Source organism: Anopheles gambiae, chromosome 3 (genome assembly GCF_943734735.2).
Source record: "Anopheles gambiae chromosome 3, idAnoGambNW_F1_1, whole genome shotgun sequence".
NCBI lineage: Eukaryota > Metazoa > Arthropoda > Insecta > Diptera > Culicidae > Anopheles > Anopheles gambiae.
Window position 1 is genome coordinate 93,629,166 of NC_064602.1, and position 26,135 is coordinate 93,655,300.

The window sequence follows — 26,135 nt, forward strand, 5'->3', positions numbered from 1 at the left end:
TATTGAAAACTCTTTTCAGGCACGCTGCACACTTTGTACTGATTTGGTAGTTCCGTTAATAGATTGATTATAATAATTATAAATTATGTATTTTATTCGAATTGCATAAAATAACATGGTACTAGCATTAACGTGCCGAAGTCGTAGTATGAAATCCGAAGAGAGCTGAATTAGATTAAAAACGTCCGAAAGTAGCAAGCTTCGTAACAAGCTTTGTCGCCTGGGAACGGGCGGCGCTATAAATAAGCAAGCGTTGGATCGTGCTTTGAACATCGTGCAAAGCAAACGCCGTATCACTTCGTCGCCAGTGCTGCTAGCGGTAACACACGGAGTGAGTTTGTGTGGCGTGTGCCGTCCAGTGAATTGAGGCAAGCTTTTATCAGCTGTAATTTCTGTTTAAGAATACAATTTGTCACAGTTATCGTACCAGTGTTTTGAAAAAAGCAATATCAAACGTGTTAAACAGCTCGCAACAGATGAGTTAAGGCCACTACCCTTCTCTAATCGTGTGCGTCGAGCTAAGCGTATCTTGCAAAGGATGCGTCATCACATGTTCGTGTCAATACCGGTAAACACCGGCCGGCGTCATGAAGTGCGCATGACCGAGTGCATATAAATTGAGAGTGAGAACGTAAAGTGTTTAAATTGGTTCATTGAGAAAGAAAGTAACGTAGCAAAAACGTTTAGCGAATTGTGCGACTTCAAACGAAATGATAAGCATGTGGTGATAGGAATTCCCCAATGTAAAGCATTTTGCTTGTGTTTACTTGCCGATTCCGGCAGACGGAGACGGTTTCAGTTATTCTGCAGTTGTGTGAACCAACGTGACCTTGACAGCTTCGGAATTTCCACTCCATAGCAGTACAGTAGTGTGGTTGACAATGTTGCGATTAAATTGTGAAATTATTCAAATGTGATTGAATTTGAGTGAAGTTTGATGGTATGTAGCGTCAAACGAAGCAAGACAGTGTAACGTGCTGATGCCCTGCGTGAAGGATTACTTCTTCGAAACGGCTGTAATCTATTAAGCAATTAACGTATAAAACCAACAAGATACGGGATATGGTCGCTGATAAGGAAAATGTATAAAGTGATAAGCGGTTGTGGCTGGTGCTTACCAGTAAAGTGAATCAGTGAATTAAAAAAAACGTGCTAATAAGCAATAACATAAAAAGACAGCCGATCATGGAATTGCCGGTGACGATACGGGAGAGGAGTGTGGACAGCCGAACGGTGATTGAAGTGAAAGGGAAGCATATCGTGCTAAGTGAAATTAAATCACGCATAGAAACCCTCTTGGCCAACTCTACTGTTGAAGAGGTTCGTATCTTTGCTGGCATCATTCTTACCATCGATGTGGATCTTTCTCGCGATGTTTGGCATGGGCGAAATCTGGTGGTTTTGGCGAACGAAATCAAAGTGTGCACTGCGGTTCGTTGGAATGTGTCTGGGAAAGATAACGACCATACCTACACGTCCAATGCCGGTACGGATGGGAACGGTGTTGGCAAACAAGGAGCCGATGGATATCCGGGCGAAAGTGGAGGTAACGTTTTATTGCAGGCAAACACAATTCAACACCTCGAACGATTGACGATCATTTCGAATGGTGGAAGTGGAAGTAACGGTCAGAATGGTGGCAATGGAAAGGCGGGCGCCGACGGTAAAGGTATCTCTAGGGCAGACTTTAAGGACAAGTTTCCGCCGACTGCCAAGTTTTTGGAGTGGCAGCGTGCTAACCTTGTAGACACTACTGTCAAAAACATTAGAAACTTAACTCGAAACATTAAGACACAGTGGTTAGTTACAACAATTCCCATATTTCCCGTCTATACCACTCACAGAGAAAACGTACTGGATCACAGGGATTGGCGTGTCGATTTCTTTGATAGTCTTTACATCGAGGTGGAAACGCATGATGGCTGCGAGATAACGTTTTCTTTTCAGCAAGGCACACCGTTTTACAACTGCCAATCGTTTCTGATGTACAAGGGAACATCTGGCCAGCGTGGACAGGCTGGCGGAGGATATGGGCTGGGAGGTCAAGGGGGATTTGCTGGCGAAGTGACAATCAAACGTTTATACGATGGTCGTACGTTTGACATTAAGACATGCTCCAACCGGGGCAATGATGGAGAAAACGGAAAGGGTGGATTGTATGGTGCGCACGGTAAAAACGGTTGGGACATGGGTTATGTAGATTACTCGGTCGCGGACAATCCAGTGTTGTATGGACAAGATGAAAAGAGCAAACTTCAGCTGTCGTTCTATGACGAAAATTCATCCAGCAGAATGTATTGTCCATATAAGGCTTACATTGAAAGCAGCTATCGATATGCTGGATTCCAGGTATCAAGAATCGACCATCAATCTAGTAACGAATTCAAGGAAAGGAACAACACCCGGGCACGTACCGAAAGACAGCATCATGCGAAAGCAATAGGGAAGAAATCCATTCCTGGGCAGCGCCTTGCTGCTGCATTTTTCGAATACTTGGAAGAAATTGAACAAGAAAGGCAGAAATTGGAAAAACAAAGGATCGAGAGAGAAAAGAAGGAATTAGAACGGCTTCGAATCGAGAAAGAAAAACAGGAATTAAAGAAACAACGGGAAGAACTTGAAAAACAAAAGTTAGCGAAACAACGACTAGAACTTGAAAAGCGAGAGTTGGAAAAACAACGGATCGAGAGAGAAAATCAAGAAAGGGAAAAACAACGGGTTGAGAAAGAAAAACTGCGAATGGAAAAACAAAGAATCCAAAAAGAAAAGCAGGAATTGGAGAGACAACGAATCGAAAAAGAGAAGCAGGAGCTGGAAAAACAACGGATCGCACAACAAAGGAAAAACATTTTACAACAACAAATCGAACAAGAAAAGCAACGTTTAGCACAACAGCAGATTGAAAAAGAAAAGCAACAAGAAATGGCTGAACAGGTGAAAGAATATTTGAATTGTGATGCATTGCAGCAAATTGTTGAAAGCCAATACGCAGATCTTGATCGAGTCACGGATCTGGACATAAAACGGTTTGTTAATTTTACACAAGATACTTCTGATCAGGATCGAAACGAGTTTGTTAAACTTGGTAAATTGTATAAAGATCCTGGTCGAGAGGAAATATTCAGCAAATTGTACAATAACTTGAATCTAGACGATTGGCTACAGCTTCGAACACGTCCTGCTGATCGCCCTGAGCTGGTGTCTTTGGTGGAACATTTTGAAACATTAAAATCACAGCTCGAACGTTTGCTTGGAAGGGATTGCAGTGCTAAGATAACGCCCGTTACGGAAACGTTGAAAATCAAGTATAAAACAGCAATTCTAAAAGAAATTACTCAGGAACTGCCGACCTATCACACAACAGTGAATCGTTTCGTATTGACAGCACAGACTGTAGCGAGATATCTGGAAGAAACGGATGAAAAAAATGACACATTTTATCATCCCGTTCTTGGCACTTTAAAGCAATACATTTTTGAAAACAATCCAGCTCAACGAGATAACATTAACAAATTCATGGCAAAAGCATCAGAAAGTAACGACAATGCGATCAAACGTGCCGTAGAAACATTCATTATGGAAACAGATAGCTCAAAAGATGAAAATAAACGTGTGAAACTGTTTTATGATGAGTATCAGAATTATTTGGAGAAACAGCAAAGAAATATTGATGCTATAACGCAATCATTAGCAGCAGAACTAAAGAAATCTAAACATCAAGAAGCATTCCGTCTGTGGAATGAAAGCATTGATGACGATGGTTTGCTGGAGGATTTTGAAGAATTGATTAGAAAAGATAAGGTGTTAAGCTCACTGTATGATGAACTGAAGCGTGCAGAAAATGCTGAATATGACTGGGAAAGGTGTTGTGCCGATGAAAAAATACAAGAAATATTCCAGATCAACTTAAAGCAGGAAGGAATCATGTGCAAAAGTTACAGAATACTGCTAGCGTATGTATATGATGTGAACATTCGGGTGTATGCCAAGGATGAGGACAATGAAATCGTTCTGTTAGAAGATCATAATCCAAAATCCATTAAAATTACACACATTTTACACAAATCGAACGAATTCATTCAACTGAAAATCAATGAAAGCTTCCGCCAGTTAGAAGAAGAGCGTCTGCACAAGGATCGAATTTTCAGACGAATTCTGACGGAGATAAACGGAATGCAGGACATACAGACCATCGAGAATTACTTCGAACGAGAAGTATTTTATCGAAACAGTTCTAATTTCGCTAAAATGTTTGAAGATTTAGACGACGAGATAACAGTTGAAAAGATTGCAGCATTTTTTTCAGCCGATGAGAAGGACCAAATTGCTCAACGTCTGAAGAACATTTCTCCCAAATACACCGGCCAACATGGAGTGTTCGAAAGCATCTTGCTGCGTTTTTCTTTCGAAGGCAGCCATGTGTCATCAAACGAACTGTGTTTCTTAATCAACTCTATACTTGCTCACACTGTTGAAGCAAGGCAAGAAAGGTACATCTTTTCATGGATTGTTGCAGCATACAATCAGTGCAGTTGGACAGATGAGCTGGTGTTGCTGCAGCTGGAGAACTGCTACAAGAGACAGCTGCAGGAAAAACCCAAATGGCGCAAGTACATGTCAAACATCGAAAATAAGGGAGCTTTGCTAGTGTTTTCTGCTCAGTTTACTCGTAAGCCTTGTCCTGCGCAGTGTGTTGAAGATATCTTGCACTTGCTGAGTAACATTCCAATAGAATCGGTTCGTCTAGATGAACTGGAGCTAACAGAGTGGCCTTATGTGCTTAAGGAATGCTATTGGACACATAAGTTAAAAGCTCTTATAACGTGGGGAAATGACTCGGAAGCCTTAACTTCTGCTTCGTTCTTCGTTCTGTCCATAGAGAACACGTATGGAAACAAGTTGATGGAGAATTTATTTGAATCGTTGGTGGAAAAGCGCAGTGAGCTTACGCATTCTATGTTATTAAACGTGCTATCTTGCTTTCATAAACAAAAGTGGAATTTATGTGTTGATGATATTAACCTTTTAAGTCGATGTAGTATCAAGAAATGGATTAAACATATGGAAGAAAAGTTCAAGATAAACTTAAAGGAATTAAATATTTCACAGATAGCAACTATCATTAGAGGCAATGCTAACACATCAAATAATATAGTGAAACATTTACCTCAAATTGAAAATTCAGTAACAAGCATTTATAATAACAAGAGAACGATACATACGAGTTTGATATCCTCTTTTTTGCTCAACGACGTAGATAAATGGGTTAAAGAGTTCCATGTTAAGAACCAGAAAACGAATACAAACATGTACGAAGAAATGCTTGCTGTAATAGGTAGGGCAATTGAGCTTAAGAGAGGGTTTAAGTTACGAGACACCCAGCTATTGACAATTTTGGCCTTACTAGTCAACGAGAATAGCACTTTGGCACAAGTATCTACAGGCGAAGGTAAATCATTGATCGTAGTAGCGACCGCGATCATTAAAGCGCTCCTAGGGGAGAAGGTAGATATTATCACCAGCTCCTCAGTACTGGCTCAACGAGATGCTGTCACCAACAATGATATCTACGAATTGTTTGGTCTTAGTGCCTCCCACAACTGTAGCGAACAGATAGAGGAGCGAAAGGAAGCTTACTCATGTAATCAAATTATTTACGGAGATTTGGGTAATTTTCAGCGTGACTATCTATTAGACAGATTTTATGGAAAGCATGTGTTGGGTGATCGTAGCTTTGAAAATGTGATCGTCGATGAGGTGGACAGCATGTTGCTCGATAAGGGAAACAATATGCTATACCTGTCGCATGACATTGCTGGTATGGATAAGCTGGAATCGGTATACTTGTTCATTTGGCAAATGGTCAACAGTCCAACCGATCTTCCGGAAGATGTACATATGGAAGCGGTTAAAAGGTCAGTTTTAAGTGACATGTATGCAATCATCCAAAAAGAGGATATCCAAAGTTTGGACAATGCTTTGGGAAAATCGAATGTATTGGGGCTTTGGGAGAGATTGGTTAAGTCTGGAATAATAAATGACGCAGGAAGATTACAAACGGAAGCTATTGATTCCAACAAACTAGAAAAAGTACTTACACCAGATTTCACACAATACAAAGATCGTCTAAGCTTCTTGCTTATGTCTTGTCTCGAACGCGAAACGTGCATCAAAATACCAAATTATCTAAAAGCATTCGTGGAGAGACACTTGGACCGTTGGATATCCAGTGCCATAACAGCGCTGTACATGGTCCCGGGACAGTACTATGTGGTCGACGTCGATAGATCGGGAACAAGTGCCGACCTTAATGCAAATGTAATTATTCTCGATAGGGATACGGGTACTGATCAGGTGAGCTCACAGTGGGATGAGGCGTTGCACCAATTTTTGCAGCTTAAGCACGGTTGTAAGCTGTCAACCCAAAGCCTGAAAGCAGTTTTCATTTCCAACGTTACATACCTGAAGAAATACAAACTGCTATATGGATTGACAGGCACGTTAGGATCACAGAGAGAAAGACATCTGCTTGAGGAGATACATCGGGTTGACTTTGTTACTGTTCCTACCGCCAAGTCGAAGCAGTTTGAAGAGTATGAACCTATCATTTGTTCGAGCAGTGAGGATTGGAAAAAACAAATACGACAAGAGGTGAATAAACTAACAAAAATTGATAAAAGATCGGTCCTGATCATTTGTGAGACGATCAGGGATGTCGAATCATTCCAGATGGTGTTTGATTCTGAGGAGCACTCAAACGTTCACACTTATGTACGTGATTATGAAACGTTTGATGTTGCGGAAGGGGATAGAAAGTTGGAACCGGGACACGTTATCATTGCTACCAATTTGGCAGGTCGTGGCACAGATATAAAAATATCCGACGACCTTCGGAAGGCCGGAGGGTTACACGTGATACTAACATACCTTCCGGCGAACATTCGAATTGAAGAGCAAGCATTCGGAAGAGCAGCTAGAAGCGGAGATAAGGGATCGGGTCGGATGATAATAATGGTAGCCGATGGAAAAATGCACAATCGTTCTATGATATTTACCCTCAAGCAAAAACGCAATGTCGATGAGCTTTTCCGCATATCTGCTATAAAAACTTATTACGAAACCACTATTAAAACAGAAGAGAGTTGTTTTGAAGCATTCAACGAGTTGTATGAGAAAAAAATGAAACTTTTAGCTAATGCGAAAGAGCCGGTGAAGGATATTCTGCTCCAAAGTTGTTTGGACAGATGGTCGTTTTGGTTAGACGAAAACAATGTACAGATAGGAAAAGCATCAGATGAGGCTTCCAAGCGGGAAGTAAAACAGCGACTGAAACACTTTCTATTGCAATTTGATGATCTGAAAGCAACGAGCGCAAACAATTGGGCAGCTTGGGTTGAAGAAAACCCAATGCAAATGATCAAATTGGGAAAATATATTTCACAACACGATTCGAAGCATCGCGATACAGCAATGCAACTGTTTGGGAAAGTTATCTCGAATGAACCGTGTTTTTGCGAAGCCGCTTATTACTATCGTGCATACACACGATCGCTTGACAACATGAACGTTGGCGACTTCAAAAAGGATTTGCGTATGGCAGAAAAACTCTTAAACGATCATATAAAATATGCAATGCATGCATCAGGTATGGTGTGTAAGCTAAAGAATAACACACCACCGATCGAGGGCTATGAAGAGCAAAAGAAGTGTCTCATTAATCTATACTCATTGTTCATTCAATCCATAGACGACATGTTGGGTCATGCTGTAAGTCCTGAATCGTTTGTTAATTATGAAATAAAGGAGGATGTTGCTGGAATAATCTTTGACGATCTTGTACGAATCAGCATGATAAAGAAGGCTCAAGTAATCGATAACATACCTAATGATCAGATTCAGAGACTTCACGCCGAGTACGGGATACCTGCAGATCAGCTGAAGAAGTTCTTAGCTCAACATAGGGGCCCTATCGATGACAAAGAATTTCTGACAGCTATTCGAGAATCATTTTCATTTCCAAGCAGGAGCGATTTTTGGGAAACACTTACTAACCAAAAGGCTCTGCTCAGTGTTGAAAGGTATGTTGCGATCAATGAAGAACGGCTCAAAATAATGGATCCTGCTCTAATGAACGTTCTGAAGGAAAAGGTAGACAAAGGACAGCTGGTGAAAGCAGTTGTTAAGCTGGATAAGCACCAGATCTTGTTGATCCACGAACAACAGTCACACTTTTACTATGAGAAAGAGAAGCTCATTGATATGATCGGTAAAACGAAGTATACCTCTCTTGAAGAAAATGGTCTACTATCATGCAACGAAAAGGCTACCATAGACCCATGTAGAATTACTGATTGTGTGTTCTCTGCCTTTGATTCTATTACAGTTCAGGATATTACAGACAAGACAAGAATTACAACGAGTGAAGCGAAAAATATCATAGCAGAACTACTTAAGCGTAGTGTTCTACAAAAAAGGGGTGAAACGTTTGTCCTACCAATGAACTATGACGATAGCCAGGATGTCTTGCTTCCCACCTATCCAGTGTATGAGAGTGTCGTTAGAAACGTCCTTGCTTCATGTTTTGCATACAGATTAGCTCTGAGAAACATTGCACGACAACTAGAAGAGGAGAACTGTTCTGACATTCGTATAGAATTGAAGCCCAATCCCCATCAAATGTTTTTCACTGATTTACTAGAGCATAAAATAATACTCCCTCCTATGGCCACGCATGAGGTCGATGAAAGTAAAATCCAGGCAATGTATAAAACATCATGGTCGAAAGGGGCATGGATAAGCATACTTTCTAAGGATATTGGTTTGTCTCAAGAATACACCAAGCCCCTGCTGGATGTGCTGCTTAAAAACCGCTGGATTGTTCCAAACCCCTTAATGGAATTGTTGTTATTTTCTCCTTCAAATAACATGTCTGAAGAAATAAAGAATGCATTGGCAAGCTACAGATTCAGTTCGAAAGATGACCGAACTAGCGTAGACTATTTAAAATCATGCATTGCATCAATCAATCAAAAACATGGACTTCTTGAATCCTATGACGTTGGAGTTGCGATTGAAAAGTGGTTTAACAATCAATTGCTGTTAATTGAAAACGGAACTGCTAAACATATTGAGAATGTGTTAAGTAAGTCGAAATCGTCGTTAGCAGCATTAAATGTTCCGCAAGGCACGCTGAAATCGATCATGGACTTTTATGGTAAAGGAAACTTTGGAAGCATCGATGAGATGCGGATCTTCATCACAAATGGATTAGAGCATCTGTTAGAGCTAGGAGAGAGAAAATGGACCATGGAAATGATATTGAAAACCTCACTGGTGTTAGCGGTTGGTGTAGCACAGATAGCAATTGGCGCTATAATAGAAGTGTATTCGGTTGGAATGATGACTCACGTTGCCGGAGCTTTCATGGGCGAAGGTGTCAGCGACATCATGTTTGCTGTGGGTTCTTTTAAGTCAGGTTACTTCAGCTGGAAAGATTACGGAAAGCATAAGTTACAAAGTCTGCTTTTTACGATCGGTACGGCCGGTGTGGGAATGTATCTCTCCCAGGGCGCCAAGATGTCTCGCATAGGTTATAAAGTTGCTGGACCAAGCCTGGAGTACGGTGGCAAACGGGTTGCCGAATCATCTGGAAAGCAGTTAATCAAAGCAGTTGGTGGATGGACGGTCGTTAAGGAGACAGCGAAGCGTGTGGCGCTCAAAACGGCAGAAGGTGTCGCATTTGCTATGGCAAATACGGCCGTGGATACGGTTGTTGAAAATCATCTGCAATCCATGTTGAACTCCTTAGCATCGGATATTTTATCTGGAGTTAAGGGTGAAGTAGCAAATCACAAGGTTGCTCACAATTTGCAGAAAGCGTACGATCGTTTAGGTGAAAATGATGCTAGAGCCCTCGTGAACGACTTGACAAATGCATACATGTTGGAACAGAACACGACACAAACCTTCTTTCCATTCACCAAGCAAATCAGCCAAAGTGTGATGCAGGGAATCGGGAAGGCAAATAAAAAAACAGGTACCACAAACAGTGCCATGGTGCTGATCAACCAAATCAGTCGAGTAATGGATTGTGTGGATCGTGTTGCACAAGTCTATAAAATGCGCAACGCAACACACCAATTGCTTGATAGTATTAACGTCGAAATGGAGCGGAAACTCGCAAACATTGAGCAGAACTCAGTTCCATCGAAAGAAACCCCGGCTAATGGCAAAGATTTTGAGCGCTTTCAAAGGGAAGTGGTAGAGCAATGGGAAACGACGTTAAGTAAGCACGTTGGGCAACTGATCGCACAACATGTTGTGCTGCCAGTGCTGAAAATGGGCGTAAATAGTATCCTTTTACATGTAGGTAAAGCATTGAAGGACATTAGACGCAGCATGGTAGAGTCGGAATTGAGCAGAGATGTTCACCGGCTGAAGGACGAACACGAACAGAAGATGAATCGGCCCGATATGACAGCAGAAACCAGGCGTCAACTGACAGAGGAATATCATGCTCAATTGCTGAAGATTATGCACAAGACTCGTAGTCCGTCTCTGTTTGCCACCATCATCCGGGAAAACGTTCCAATGGATTTGACTTGTGTCGGGGCCTGTACTCCAATGATACATAAAATGCTCCAGGCACAACATGGTGCGTTATCAGGGCTAACAATCACTGTCCACGGGGAAAAGGGTATAAAACAATCGTTCAGTTCTGGAACGGGTGGTCCCGAGATTCACCTAGATCTGAAGGGCAATCATTTCACTTTCGGAGCTGGAGAGTCAACTGTTGCCACGACAGGTAATAATTGTCTGTACGGAGCACTAGCCACAGCTATACCGGATCTGCAAGCTGTAGGAGAGGATTCGTTCAGGTCCATGTTGTGTGATTCCATCCAGCATGATGACAGCATGCACCATCACATTCGACAGGGTTGGCATCGTGTGCCGTTAAAGCATGGTGCGGTTGGCGGAGCCCGCAAGTCCCCTGCCAACACGACCAATATAGAAGATGGTACATTTAAAACACCGACGGTGATCCTGTCGAATGATAGACCGAAAGGAAAGCCTAAAGCACGTTGCTTAAGCAAAACGCCGTACGTAGATGATGAATCATCCACAACCAATGAGCTGCAAGGCGAATCAAGTCAACCCGTCACGAACAATTCCAGAACTCCCGAGTATCATCTGGATTCGCGTGTAGCTCACCATACGGGTCGATTTGCAGGGGAGTTGAAAAAAATCGCTGAAATAACGAACATTCCTGTGGATGAACTGATCAAAGCGGGGCGCAGTATGTTCAAGGCGAGCAGAAACTGCTCTGGACAGGATCAGCAGCAGGCGCATGTGGTGCGGGTTTCCATCCTGGAGGAAAGGCTAAAAACCGACTTTCCAGATTTATACCAAAGGCTCACACGCCACGCCGGTCACACACAGCTAGTTGATAAGTTTGTGAACGTGTTTCATAAAATAGGTGGAGATATCGATAGGAATCAGGCCGACTGGATACTTGATCTTGCAACTGTAGATTTCACGACAGGATTAAACGATCATTCGAGAGAAGTGTTTGAGAAATATAAGAGCTCTGTTTTGAGAGTGTTTGATAACAACATCAACTCAAACAAGTACAGTAAAGAGCAGGTGTTGGTTATAAAAAATGCAAGAAAAATAATGAACAACACAAACATCCAGGTGTTGTTTGAACGTGCACAGAAAGGATATGATTTTAAATACGAATACAAACCATCGGGGCGCGGTGTGCGAAGACCCAAAATTTATAGAACAGAAAACGAGGAATAGGTTTATTGGCTCCTTAATTTTAACCATACTTTCAGGGCAATGAGGAATAGATGCAACTTTCACAAGAGATGTAAGGGTTTATTTGAAATATTAACGAGATGTATCTATGCCTTTTGCCCGCAATGTGTTTAATTAGCTATCGTTATATTGACAATATTGGTAGGGATATTGGTGAAAACCCATTACGTTAGGGGAAGGATATTTACATTTAAACTATATAGAGTTAGTTTTATAGCTACATAACCTACACCAGCTACATTATAGCTACAGCTGGAAGAAAACCAGCTAGCTATTTAAGTTGAAAAATCACAGATCTACTGAGTACGCATAGCATCCTTGTTTAAGTAGTTTTGCCTGTGTATTTAGGGTTCGTAATTAGTGATCATTTTCCGAGACACAAACGTAAAGGTAAGGCAGAAACCTCGGTTGCCCAATGAACCCAATAAGGTGGACACTTACTTAACAAGAGACATAAGGGTAACCATTGAAGAAACATCTTCTTCGTATTACGAAGCCCCTGGCATTCTATTACATTCATTTTGATTTTTTTTTCGCATAGCCATAGTGGCACGGGAACGTCTTGTGGTACTGTCGTTAAGTTGCGCGGCCTAACGCCGCACATGGACCGAAGCTTCCTCCATATACATGACTGATTATTCTGCTTTAGGAGTAAACCAATCACATCGCCAGCAGCCAAGCCTATCGGTAGCCTAGACCGGCTGCGATTGCTGCACCCAATGCGAGATAAGAGAGCGAGCTTGTGGTAGGAGCGAAAATCTGGTTTTTATTTCGTTTTCTACAGGCTTTGTGCCTATTGGCTTCAATCTCTACGTAGGAGATAAAATGGTTTCATCAATGCTAAGGGAATATGGATAGAGTAATGTTACGCCCCTAAATTACAGGTTCATGTGTTCGTTAATATCATTGTTCATCCAACTTAGTTGTGCTTGTATATTTTCTGCGACCCGCTGATATAGAGTGGGGTAGGAGATGCTTAATTGTTTATCACACGATTACTGGAGGTTATAGGAGAGATACATTTGTAGGTAAATTATATTGAAAAATTATTTTAATTTGAAACCAATACAAACACTTCAATTTCACATCAACGTAACGAAAGCTACAACCATCTTTTTGTCATACACCCTCATTCATTCTCATCCAACCTTTGGAGCTCTATCAACTTTTGAAATTTTCACCGGGATTTATTTTTTTGACATCGTCTAAAGCTTCTTGAACATAATTGTTCAGGTTGGAAACCAGTGGTTTATATTAGTTCTTGTATTTAGTTGTTTACCCGCCATCAAAAATAAGCGACGCGTAGCTAACTCTTGAGAAATAAGCGCTTATCGCATTTACGATTATACTGAAGATGGAATAATCATAGGCAGTGAAATCGGATAGAGTATACAAAACTTAATTGCCTGCGTGTCGCATTTCAGAATAGACCGGCCTACACTACAAAAACTGTGCAGCCAAGGCTCGTGAATTGTCATGGACCAAACGTCCATTGTCCAGGGGACCCTGATCGCTAGTACTCTGCTAACTGTTATACATACTAGATACAATACACTACCGATTTACGGGGCCCTCTAACCGAAGGGGCTCGAGGCGACCGTCTAGAGCGGTTGTCGTTGGATCCGCCACTGTTAGTAGGACTGCGAGTGAAAAAGGCTGCCGGATGGACGCTACTGATTGCAAGCATTACCTTCAGATATTGCTGTTCATCCTCGTGCGCGTAGCAAAGTAGTGTCGGAGGCAACGACTGATGAACTAGCATTGTTTCGGTTGGGCACAGCTGAACGCAAAGGCAGAAAGACACGCGTGCTGATTTGCTTCGAATTCTGAAATACTCCAAACGTTATGTTGAAAGAAGGTTGACAGAAGTCGAGCTCAAAAGACCGGTTGGTAGAAATATTAGTGATAAGAGTGGCAGATGGAAAGGAACTAATAAACCGCTGCTGGAAAAACACATCTAGAATGTACGGATCAACAATATCATCTAGTGGTTTTAGTGCCATTTATCGAGGAACATCGGTGATTAGGATGCGCTCTTTTTCGAGATACATACGCAACTTGAATTCGAATGAGCAATTAAGATAAACCAATCACTGGGATCTAAAGTTGAATGAGAAACAAAGATAATTAAATAACTGAGACAATTTCTAGAACAAGATCAAGAAATGGACTGAACCAGAAGAAAGAAAGTCTTTTGGGCACACTCGGAAGTGAACATAACACCCACACAATTATACTGCGTAGGCTTATAATCGGACCAATCTAACAATATGTAACAAAGCATATCAATGCAAAAACCACGAAGCGTTTGTTTAATAGTTTAACATGCCGCACTGGTTTGCTGTATTATCAGCTCTAAGATTAGCGAAACCACAAACCGCAATATCCAGCACAAAGTAGAAAGCCACCGTGAGAATAACACATAAAAATATACTACTTCAACTAGCGTATAAATAGAGAGCCGTTGGGTCACATTTTAATCATTGTGCTACAGTGTTCGCGAAGTGTCACATCGAGGAAAGTGTTTTTGCTTTATCAAAAATCTTACAGATTGCATATAGTTTTTTCATGTAAATTTGTTCCACAAATAATCAATTTTTCTGAGTGCTTCTGATACGTTTATCAAAGTGTTTACGGTGCTCGTTCCGTTCCGCGAGGAATCGGTGATTACGAAAAGGGTTCATCGTTTGGAATCTTGTTTGTCATTTGCCCAATAGAAAAGTTTGGTTGGGTACTGTTCTTAACATCAGCAGATTTATCGTGAAATTGCGGACAAGTTTGATAAGTTGACACGTAACGGTTCTGTTTACTTTCTTACCATTGTTCTAGCTTAGCGTTTCTGGCGAAGGTTGCTATATTAGTGGTTTCGTTCGGTTGACTCAACACAGCAAAAAAAACATTATCATTATCATACAAGATCGTTTATCAATTTCGAGGCACGCATTAGTTGGAATATTTCTTTCACAAAACCTGTGTAGTCCCTTTTTATCATAACTGTAGTTTCGACAGTCGTTAGAATTGAGCCTTGTGACAAATGTGCATCATTTTAAACAGCTATTGTTGAATGTGTACTGGTCATTCTGTCTAAGATATCAACTGCGCAAACTGGGTATTCCCTTATTTCTTATCAAAGCGCCAAGAATATCAATGCTTGATGCATAACGCACAACAGTCAGAATGATAAAAAGTGAATAAAACATAGCACGAGAAAAAAGCGCGAGATAAAAATACGTTAAGCAACCGACCTTACTGACTTGTGGGTTTTGCCTAACAGCTTCCGTGACAAACAAATCTATTTGTTGTGTTTGAATATTTTAAGGAGTTGATATATTTGGGACCTATTACATAAACTAATTCTAGCACAAACAATAGTGTTCTTATTACTATTATTGGTTGTTATGTAGTTTTGGTATAATTTTTATCGTATATAAATTTATCTACAGTTCGCGAAGCATATTGTTGATGATTTGATTATTTTAAATATCTTCTATATTGCATGTTATAAATTTTTAAATAATCACATTTTACTTTTCTTGTGTAACAATCAGCCTTAGCGGCAATTGCTAACTGATTTATTATTTTATACTTTATGCTTTAAAAACCGCCTCAACCGCATAATACATACTAACTGTCATCATCGGTACAGTCTTTACTAATTTAATTACTAATATCCAGTGCTATCGAAATCCCTACGCGTCTCATAACTTGAGTAGCAAAACAATAGCTTTTGTGTATATTCGTATCGTACCACAAAATCTCGTTGATATACCGCAATAGCGGGTTCTGTGGGTTTCCTTTATTTTGCGTGGTTATTATTAAAATTTTAACATTAACAGCCCTTTTATCGAGTATACACTTAATCTATTGATTTTGTTTTACCGCACGACGATTTAGTTTTTTTCACCCGTTTTTGCTTTACCTTGCTGTGCAAGTGTTTGTCAGCGTCTGATAACAATTTTACTGATGGTACATATTTACATCTGATAGGATTTGCGAAGCAAGCGACAACAAACCCGGACAACTTGCTGATACATCTCCAGTCTTCTTCTTCTTCTTCTTTGTCGTTTGATCTAATATAAGCCATATTTACAGGTTATACCATACGACGGCGTTTGTTAGTAAATAGATTCATCTATTCATTCATTTTTTTCTGTAACATCGTACCACTTTTCCAAAAACAGAACTGCTACAACAAGTGTTGTTCAATTGGGAATCCGATAATTGAATAAAAGCCTAAAATTTCAATACCATCATGGAGCAGCCGGAAGATGTAGCGATACACGTGAAGAAAGAAGGTAGCCGAACGGTTATCGAAGTGAAAGGCAAGCACATCGTGCTTAGCGGAGTTAAGCCCCGCATAGAGCAGCTTTTATCTAGCTCCACTGCCCAAGAGGTTCATATTCTTGCCGGCACAAGTCTTAGCATTGATGCGGATCTTTCTCGCGATGTATGGCATGGACTTAACTTGGTTGTTCTAGCAAACGAAATCACAGTGCCCAGCACGATTACCTGGGATGTGTCTGGGAACGATAGCAATCATAACTACGCGGCCAACGCTGGTACTAGTGAGGATGGGCACGGAAAAGATGGGAACGATGGATATCCGGGCGAAAGTGGAGGGAATGTTTTGCTACTGGCGAACGCTATACAAAATCCGGAACAATTAACGATCATTTCAAACGGCGGTAACGGTACTTGCGGTCAGGACGGCGGAGACGGAGAGGATGGAGTCGATGGTAATGGTATTTCCAGGGCAGATTTTGATAGAAATTTCCAACACTGTTTGTTTTGGAAAGATATTGAACGAAGAGCACGTGTACATAAAATTGTAAAAAATATGATGGATTTGGCCCACAGCGTAAAGACACAGTGGGCAAAAGTAACGTATACGTTTGGTAATAGTGATACTTACACAAGCAATGTACTGGAGCTACCAATAAAAACGTTCCATGATTATTTGGACATGTACGTAGAAGTTGTAACGCAAAATGGAAGTGAAATAATATTTTCTTTGTATGAAGCTGTAGGAAAAGCTCACTCATTCTTTGTATACAAAGGATCACCAGGTGTAAAAGGCAAACCGGGCGGAATGCACGGATTAGGAGGTCAGGGAGGTTTTCCCGGAGAGATAATCGTGAAACATTTACACAATGAACGTGCGTTTGAAATTAAAACGTGCAAAAAGGGGGGCAAATATGGCGATAATGGTAAGGGTGGCCTGTGTGGAAAGCACGGCAAGAATGGTTGGGATATGGGCTATTTGGGCTGGTTACTCTCCGAACCAACAATATACGGAAGAGATGAAAATAGCAAACTTCAGGTATCTTATTACAAAGAAGATAATCGAGCATCAAGCCGAATCAAGTGTCCGTATAAGGCAATTCACAGCAGCTACTTGTACGTTGAGATTAACGAATCGAAAATCGATCATCTATCGCAGATTGAATTTAGGGAAAGGAACAACATCCAGGCACGTGTCGAAAGACAACATCATTCGCAAGTGGTAGGAAAGAAATCCATTCTGGAAGTGAAAATTCGTGCTGAATTTGCTGCATACTTGCAATTGATCGCAACACAAAAGCAGCGATTAGCACAACAGCAAATAGAACAAGAGGAATCAGCAAAAGAAACAGAAAGCTCACAACTAGTGAATCTCTCAAAAAGTGAGCAGCAATTGGCGCAAAAGTTAAAAGAAAATGGGGAATACGATGCCCTTCAGCAAACAGTCGAAGGCCAACACACAGATCTTGAACGGGCCACGGATCCATTCATTAAACGCTTCGTCAATTTTACTCAGGACACATCTATCCACAAACAATTTTCTTTTGTTGAGCTTCATACCATGACGAAAGATACGGAACAAAAGAAAATGATTGATATTCTGAGCAATAACTTGAATCTAGACGACTGGCTACAGCTACAGGCCCAAGTTATCAGTGACCAGCATGAGCTGGAGTCCTTAATCAATCTTTTGGTGACTTGTTTTCCTCATTTTAATACGTTGGTGGATGCAAATGACAAAGCAAAGGTACAAATCATTGTGAAAACCTTAAAACTGAAGCATTTATTTGCAGCCTTAAACAAAAAAACACACGATCTGGCGACCTATCAAACAAATGTTACTAATTTCGAATTAACAGCAGAGAGTATAATTAGATATCTGGAAGAAACGGAGGAAAAGAATGATACTTTTCATCATCCCATGCTTGGCAGTTTTAGGAAATACATTTTTGAGAACTCCCTAGCACAGCGAGAAAACATTGCCCAATTTGTAGTAAAACTATCGAATAGTAGCGACGAAGCGATCAAACGTGCTGTTGAAACATTCATCTTGGAAACAGGCGGCACAAAAACAGAAAATGAAGTGGTGAAACAGTTTTACAATGAGTACCATGAATTTCCAAAGAAGCAGCAAAACAATATTGACGCTTTAACTGAATCATTAGCTACAGAACTAAAGAAATCAATGCATCAGGAAGCATTCCGTTTGTGGAATGAAAGCGTTGGTGGCGATACTTTGCCTGCAGATCTAGTAAAGATGATCAGACAAGATGAAAAGTTAAGCTCACTGTACGATAAACTATTACTTGAGAAAAATACTGAATATGACTGGGAAAGATGTAGCTCAGATAAAAAAATACAAGAAATATTCAAGATCAGCATAGAACAGGAAGGAATCACGGGTAAAAGTTACAGAGTACTACTGGCGTATACGTATGATGTGAACATTCGGGTGTATGCTAAAAATGAGGACAATGAAATCGTTCTGATAGAAGATCATAATCCAAAATCCGCAACAGTGATACATATCTTACAAAAAGAAAACGAATTCATTCAACTGAAAGACAATGAAAGTTACCGCCAACTAGAAGAAGAGCGTGTGCACAAAGATAAGATTTATCGGCATATGTTGACGGAGATTGATGCTATGCAGAACATGAAGGATTACTTTTATCAAAAAATATCCTATCTATACGGTAACAGTGATGATAATGCAATCGAGAAATTAGATGAAAATATAGCAATTGAAAAGATTGCAGCATTTTTTTCAGATGAGGAAAAAGACCAAATTGCTCAACGTCTGAATACCATTTCATCTCAGTATACTAACCAGTACAGAGTGTTCGATTACATGTTCCAGCGTTTTTCTGTTGAAGGAAGACATTTGTCATCAAACGAACTGTGTTTCTTAATCGACTCTATACTTGCTCACACTGTTGAAGCAAGGCAAGAAAGGTACACCTTTTCATGGATTGTTGCAGCATACAATCAGTGCAATTGGACAGATGAGCTGGTGTTGCTGCAGCTGGAGAACTGCTACAAGAGACAGCTGCAGGAAAAGCCCAAATGGCGCAAGTACATGTCAAAAATCGAAAATAAGGCAGTTTTGTTAGTGTTTTCTGTTCAGTTTACTCGTAAGCCTTGTCCTCCGCAGTGTGTTGAAGATATCTTGTACCTGTTGAGTAACATACCGATAGAATCGGTTTGTCTAGATGAACTGGAGCTAACAGAGTGGCCTTATGTGCTTAAGGAGTGCTATTGGACACATAAGTTGAAATCCCTCCTAACATGGGATAATGAGTCAGAAGGATTAATTTCTGCTTCGTTCTTCGTTCTGTCCATAGAGAACACGTATGGAAACAAGTTGATGCAGAATTTATTTGAATCGTTGGTGGAAAAGCGCAGTGAGCTTACGCATTCTATGTTATTAAACGTGCTATCTTGCTTTCATAAACAAAAGTGGAACTTGTGTGTTGATGATCTTAATGTTTTAAAACAGAGTAACTTGTTTGAATGGATTCAACACATGGAAACAAAGTACAAGAAAGATTTAAAAGAACTCAATATTTCTCAGATAGTAACAATCATTAGAGGCAATGATAATACGTCAAGTAATATAGTAAAGCATTTGTCAGAAATTGAACAATCGGTAGCAAATATTCAACACAATAGCAAAACCATTAATGCGAGCTTTATATCTAACTTTTTATCCAATGATGTTGAGAAATGGGCTGAAGAGTTCCAAAGCAGTCAAAATATGCGATGTTTGGAAAAGTACGAGGAAATGCTCGCTGTAATTGATAGGGCAATTGAGCTTAAGAGAGGCTTTCAGTTACGAAACACTCAGCGACTAACGGTGTTGGCATTGCTGACGAACCATAACAGCACTTTGGCCCAAGTATCGACCGGTGAAGGGAAAACGGTTATTGTGGTAGCGATCGCAATTATAAAAGTACTCTTTGGGGAGAAGGTAGACATTATCACCAGCTCGTCGGTACTTGCCAAACGCGATGCAGACGACAATAAGGACATCTACGGATTGTTTGGAATTAGCGTGTCGCATAACTGTAGCGAAAAAATACAAGAACGAAAGGAAGCTTACTCTTCGAATCAGATAGTTTATGGAGATTTGGGTAACTTTCAACGAGACTATCTGTTGGACAGATTCTATGGAAAACGTATATTGGGAGATCGTAGCTTTGAAAATGTGATAGTCGATGAGGTGGACAGCATGTTGCTCGATAAGGGAAACAATATATTATATTTATCGCATGACATTGCTGGTATGGATAAGCTGGAATCGGTATACTTGTATATTTGGCAAATGGTCAATACTCCGACCGATCTTTCGGAAGATGAACTCGTGAAAGAAATCAAACAGTCGTTGTTGAGTGACATGTATACACTCATCCAGAAAGCGGATATCCAGAAGCTTAGCAAAAGTTTGGGAAAATCAAATGTATTGGAGCTATGGGAGAGATTAATCAAGTCTGGAATAATAAATGATTCAGGAAGATTACAGACTCAAGCTATTGATTCCAACAAACTAGAAAAGCTACTTTCCCCAGATTTCACACAATACAAAGATCGTCTAAGCTTCTTCATTTGGTCACGTATAGATCGTGAAACGAATGTTAAGGTACCCAATTTTCTCAAAGAATTTGTGGAGAGACACTTGGACAGTTGGATATCCAGTGCCTTAACAGCGCTGTACATGGTCCCGGGACAGTACTATGTGGTGGACGTCTACAGATCGGGAACAAGTGCCGACCGTATTGCAAATGTAATTATTCTCGACAGGGATACGGGTACTGATCAAGTTAGCTCGCAGTGGGATGAAGCGTTGCACCAATTTTTGCAGCTTAAGCACGGATGTAAGCTGTCAACCCAAAGCCTGAAGGCAGTTTTCATTTCCAACGTTACATATTTGAAGAAATACAAACTGCTGTATGGATTGACAGGCACGTTAGGATCACAAAGAGAAAGACATCTGCTTGAGGAGATACACCAGGTAGACTTTGTCACTGTCCCCACTTTCAAATCGAAACAATTTGAAGAATATGAACCCATCATTTGTTCTGGCAAAGATGACTGGTTAAAACAAATACACCAAGAGGTAAGTAAACTGACCAAGACTGATAAAAGATCGGTCCTGATCATTTGTGAAACAATCCAAGATGTAGAAACATTGCAAAAGAATATAGCTTCTAAGGGGCACACAAAAGTTCGCATTTATGTACGCGATTATGAGAAATTAGATGTTACAAAGGGTAAACTGATACCGGGAGAAGTTATCATTGCCACCAACTTGGCAGGTCGAGGCACAGATATAAAAATATCCGACGAACTTGAAGAGGCCGGAGGATTACACGTGATATTATCATACCTTCCGGCGAACATTCGAATCGAAGAGCAAGGCTTTGGAAGAGCGGCTAGAAAGGGCGAAAGGGGATCGGGACAGTTGATAATAATGGCAGATGGTAGAAAAGCGAATCTTTCTATGATATTTACCCTGAAACAAAAACGTAATGTCGATGAGCTTTTCCGCTTATCAGCTATAAAAGCTTATTACAAAACAACGATTAAAACAGAAGAGAATTGTTTTGAAGCATTCAACGAGCTGTACGAGAAAAAAATGAAACTTTTAGCTAATGCTGAAACGCCAGAGCCGGTGAAGGATATTCTGCTCCAAAGTTGTTTGGACAGATGGTCGTTTTGGTTAGACGAAAACAATGTACAGATAGGAAAAGCATCAGATGAGGCTTCCAAGCGGGAAGTAAAACAGCGACTGAAACACTTTCTATTGCAATTTGATGATCTGAAAGCAACAAGCGCAAACAATTGGGCAGCTTGGGTTGAAGAAAACCCAATGCAAATGATAAAATTGGGAAAATATATTTCTGAACACGAATCAGAGCATCGCGATACAGCATTGCAACTGTTTGGGAAAGTTATCTCGAGTGAGCCGTGTTTTTGCGAAGCCGCCTATTACTATCGTGCATATACACGATCACTTGACAACATGAACATAGGCGACTTCAAAAAGGATTTGCGTTTGGCTGGTAAGCTCTTTGACGATCATATACAGTGCAAAGTTTATGCATTAGGCATCGTAAGTAAACAAAAGGATACCGCTATATTGAAGAATACCACTACAGTAAGGAATACCATGAGTGAGGACTATGAAAAGCAAAATAATAGCCTTATTAATCTATACTCACTGTTCATACGATCAATAGACGATATGTTGGGCCATTCTATAAGTCCCGAATCATTTGTAAATTATGAAATAAAGGAGGATGTGGCTGGAATAATCTTTGAGGATCTTGTACGAATCGGCTTGATAAAAAAGGCTGAAGTAGTCAGTAACGTACCAAATGATCAGATGCACAGAATTCACAACGATTACGGGATTTCTGTAGATCAATTGAATAAGTTCCTAGACCAGCATAAAGGACCTATTGATGAGATAGTATTCCTCAAAGCTATTCGAGAATCATTCTCATTTCCAAGCAGAATCGAATTTTGGAAAGAGCTCATCAATCAAAAGGTGCTACATAGTGTTGAAAGGTATGTTGTAGTAAATGAAGAACGGCTCAAAATAATGGATCCTGCTCTAATGAACGTTCTAAAGAAAAAGATAGACAAAGGAGATCTGTCGAAAGAAGTTGTTAATGTAGGCAAGTGTGAGATATTGTTGATTGCCGAAGCACAGTCACAGTTATACTTTGAAAAAGAGAAATTCATTGATATGATCGGTAGAAAGAAGTATAACTCTCTCCAAGAAAATGGTTTACTGTCATTCAATGAAAGGGCTACCATCGAAAAAGGTAGAATTGATGGCTGTGTGTTCTCTGCATTTGATTCTATAACAGTTCATGATATTACCACCAAGACACGAATTACCACTCGTGAAGCTATGATCATCATAGACGAGCTACTTGCGCAAAATGTTCTAGAAAAGAGAGCCGAGAGTTTTGCTCTAACAGTTAATAATGACGACACCCAGGATGTCTTACTTCCTTCTTTTCCAGTGTATGAGGATGTCGTTAGAAACGTCCTTGCTTCATGTTTTGCTTACAGACTAGCTCTGAGAAACATTGCACGACAGCTAGAAGAGGAGGAGAGTTCTGACATTCGCATTGAATTAAAACTTGATCCTTATCGGATGTTTTTCAACGATCTATTACAGCAACAGATAATCCAACCTCCTATGCTTTCCCACGAGGAGATTGATGGAAGCAAGTTGAAAGAGCTGTACGGTAAATCATTGTCGAAAGGGGCATGGAAAAGCGTACTTTCTAAGGAGATTGGTTTGAGCGTGGAATATACCGAGAGTTTGTTTGGCGTGTTGCTTGAGAAACGATGGATTTTTTCGCTAAAAGATGATAAAACATCAGTTTTATTCTATAAACCATGTTCTAAAAGCAATCGGGCAAGTATTGCTGATCTAAATTCCGGCATTGGTAAAATTCAGGAGGAACATGGCCTCGATGAGTCGTACGACGTTGGTTTCGCAGTTGAAAAATGGTTTAACAATCAATTACTGTTAAGTGAAAGTACAACTGCTGAACATATTGAGAATGTGTTAAGAAAGTCAAAATCCTCCATTTTAGGATTAAATGTTCCGCAAGGCACGCTGAAATCGATCATGGACTTTTATGGTAAAGGAAACTTTGGAAGCATCGATGAGATGCGCATCATTATCACAAATGGATTAGAGCATCTGTTAGAGCTAGGAGAGAGAAAATGGACCATAAAAATGATACTAAATACCTCACTGGTTTTAGCCATTGGTGTAGCACAGATAGCAATTGGCGCTATAATGGAAGTGTACTCGGTTGGACTTATGACTCACGCAGCTAGTTCATTGATTAGTGAAGGAGTCAACGACATCATGTACGCTGTCGATGCTGCCGTATCTGGTAATTTCAGTTGGCAAGATTACGCAAATTATAAATGGAAAAGTGTAGCCTTTTCGATTTGCACGGCAGGTGTGGGAATGTATGTGTCTAAAGGTGTTAAACTGAGCCGAATAGGATTGAAAATAGTTGGACCAAGTCTCGAGTACGTTGGCAAACGGGTTGCCGGCAAGCAGCTTATCAAAACAGCTTATCGGATGGTGGTAAAAGCGACCGCCAAAAGCATGGCGTTGAAAACTGCGAAAGGTGTCTCATTTGCTTTGAGTAATACTACTAATGATATGATTGTTGCCGACTATCTGCAAACTAGACTAAACTCTGTAGCATTAGAAATTTTGTCAGGAATCCGGGAAACGGTGAAAGTTCATATAGTTGCTCAAACCTTGCAGAAAGCTTATTATCAGGTGGGTCAGAACGACGCTAAAGCTCTTGTGGACGACTTGACAAATGTATTCCTGGTTGAACAGACTATGACTGATACATTTGAGCTCTCCGCTAAGGAAATAGCCAATAGTGTGATAAAAGGAATAAAAAATGGATTTAAAAAAAAGTATACAAATAGCAGCAATTTCATTTCCATGCTAGCTTTAGTACCGGATGTATTTGATAACTCTTTACAAATTGTCGAAATACTTTCCCAAACTAATAAACTGTTGGATTACATTAATGCGGAGATGGTACTGAAGCTCTCAAAAATTGAGCTTAAAACGCCAGCAAAAGAAACACAAGTAAATCTACTAAACGGAAAAGATTTTGAGCGCTTTCAAACGGAAGTGATCGGTCAATGGGAAAATATATTAAATAAGCACGTTGGAAAATTGATCGCACAACATGTTGTGCAGCCAGTGCTTAAATTCGGCGTGCAATTGGCCTTGTCATATGTCGCCGAAGGTTTAATGCATATAAGAGACAGCCCAAACACTACCCTGGACAGACATGTTGACAAACTAAAGAACAAGTATGAGAAGAAAATCACTCGACCTGATATGACGGACGATACGAAGCGTCAGCTTATAGACCAGTATCATGGGCGGTTGCTGAAAATGCTGCACAAAACTCGTAGTCCATCTCTGTTGGGCACTATCATCCGGGAGAACGTTCCAATGGATTTGAAGTGCGTCGGGGCCTGTACTAACATAGTACATAGAATGTTACAGGAACAAAATTCTAATATCACGGGTCTTACCATAACTGTGCGTGGAAAAAAGGGAATAGAGCAATCGTTTACTTCTGGTAAGAATGGTCGCAAAGTATATCTGGAACTGTTAGAAAACCATTTTACTGTGTCACAGGTGAAAGGTTCAAACATTGACACGACTGAGAACAATAGTCTGTATGGAGCGCTAACGATTGCTCTACCGACTTTGCAATCGATAGAGCCAACCGTATTCCGATCTAAGTTAAGCAAATACATTGAAAATAACAAAAGCCTCCATCATCTCATTCAGCAGAGCTTACAACACGCTCCGTTAAAACAAGGGGTGATTGTAAGTGCTAAAATTAAGAAGGTAGACTAAGAACGACCAAGCCACATTACGACGACGTTCTCTTTTGTGAGTAGGCGAACGAGAGAGAGAGATGTAGAGAGAGATACAAAGAGAGAGAGAGAGAGAGAGAGAAAGAGAGAGAGATGGATACTAAGAGCATAAAGCATTTTAACGACAAATCGATCTTAAACCAAGTAGAGATCATCATTTTTGTTGTATTAAAAAGGTAAAACAGTTTATTAGTTTTGAAATTAAAATGATGTAAAAAACCATGTACTATTGTTTATCAACTGCTTAGTCTGTTATCATTGTAACGTAGAAAAACGTTAAACACCTAATTCGTTAAACATATAAGTTAAAAAAAACTGGTCAACGTTTAGATATCATTGCATTTATTCGTTGGATAGCAAAATCTAGAGAATCGAATATCGTTCGGTTTTAATTTTCGCGGAACGTAAGGTTGGCAGCAAAAACTACCGTAGAATGTGTACAAATAGTAATTTATAACGCATTTTGGTCCAGATGATCGTATTGGAAGTCAGTTACCTACAGGTAGGTAAGATTTCACAAACTGCAGTTTGTTTCTTTGGAACTTAGTAGTAACACTTGTTATGCCCTTGTCTCA

The 26,135-nt window shown here is 40.2% G+C and overlaps 3 protein-coding genes across 5 annotated transcripts in view; all 3 read left to right on the plus strand.

Moving 5' to 3' along the window:
- The window catches only part of LOC1280661 (6-phosphofructo-2-kinase/fructose-2,6-bisphosphatase), a 17,424-nt gene extending 14,794 nt beyond the window's left edge, over positions 1-2,630 (plus strand). For all 3 annotated transcript variants that reach the window (XM_061654553.1, XM_061654556.1, XM_061654560.1), the window contains one exon: positions 20-2,630. In XM_061654553.1, coding sequence (XP_061510537.1) covers positions 20-67 — 48 coding nt within the window. In that variant the 3' untranslated portion in view covers positions 68-2,630. The remainder of the gene's footprint in view (positions 1-19) is intronic.
- Positions 1,186-17,423, plus strand: LOC133392814 (uncharacterized). The gene has a single exon (XM_061654546.1). The coding sequence runs from the start codon at positions 1,186-1,188 to the stop codon at positions 11,800-11,802; it is 10,617 nt and encodes a 3,538-aa protein (XP_061510530.1). The 3' UTR covers positions 11,803-17,423.
- Positions 16,073-26,135, plus strand: part of LOC133392815 (uncharacterized) — a 13,431-nt gene continuing 3,368 nt past the window's right edge. Inside the window, exon 1 of the mRNA XM_061654547.1 lies at positions 16,073-26,062. Coding sequence (XP_061510531.1) covers positions 16,073-25,540 — 9,468 coding nt within the window. The 3' untranslated portion in view covers positions 25,541-26,062. The remainder of the gene's footprint in view (positions 26,063-26,135) is intronic.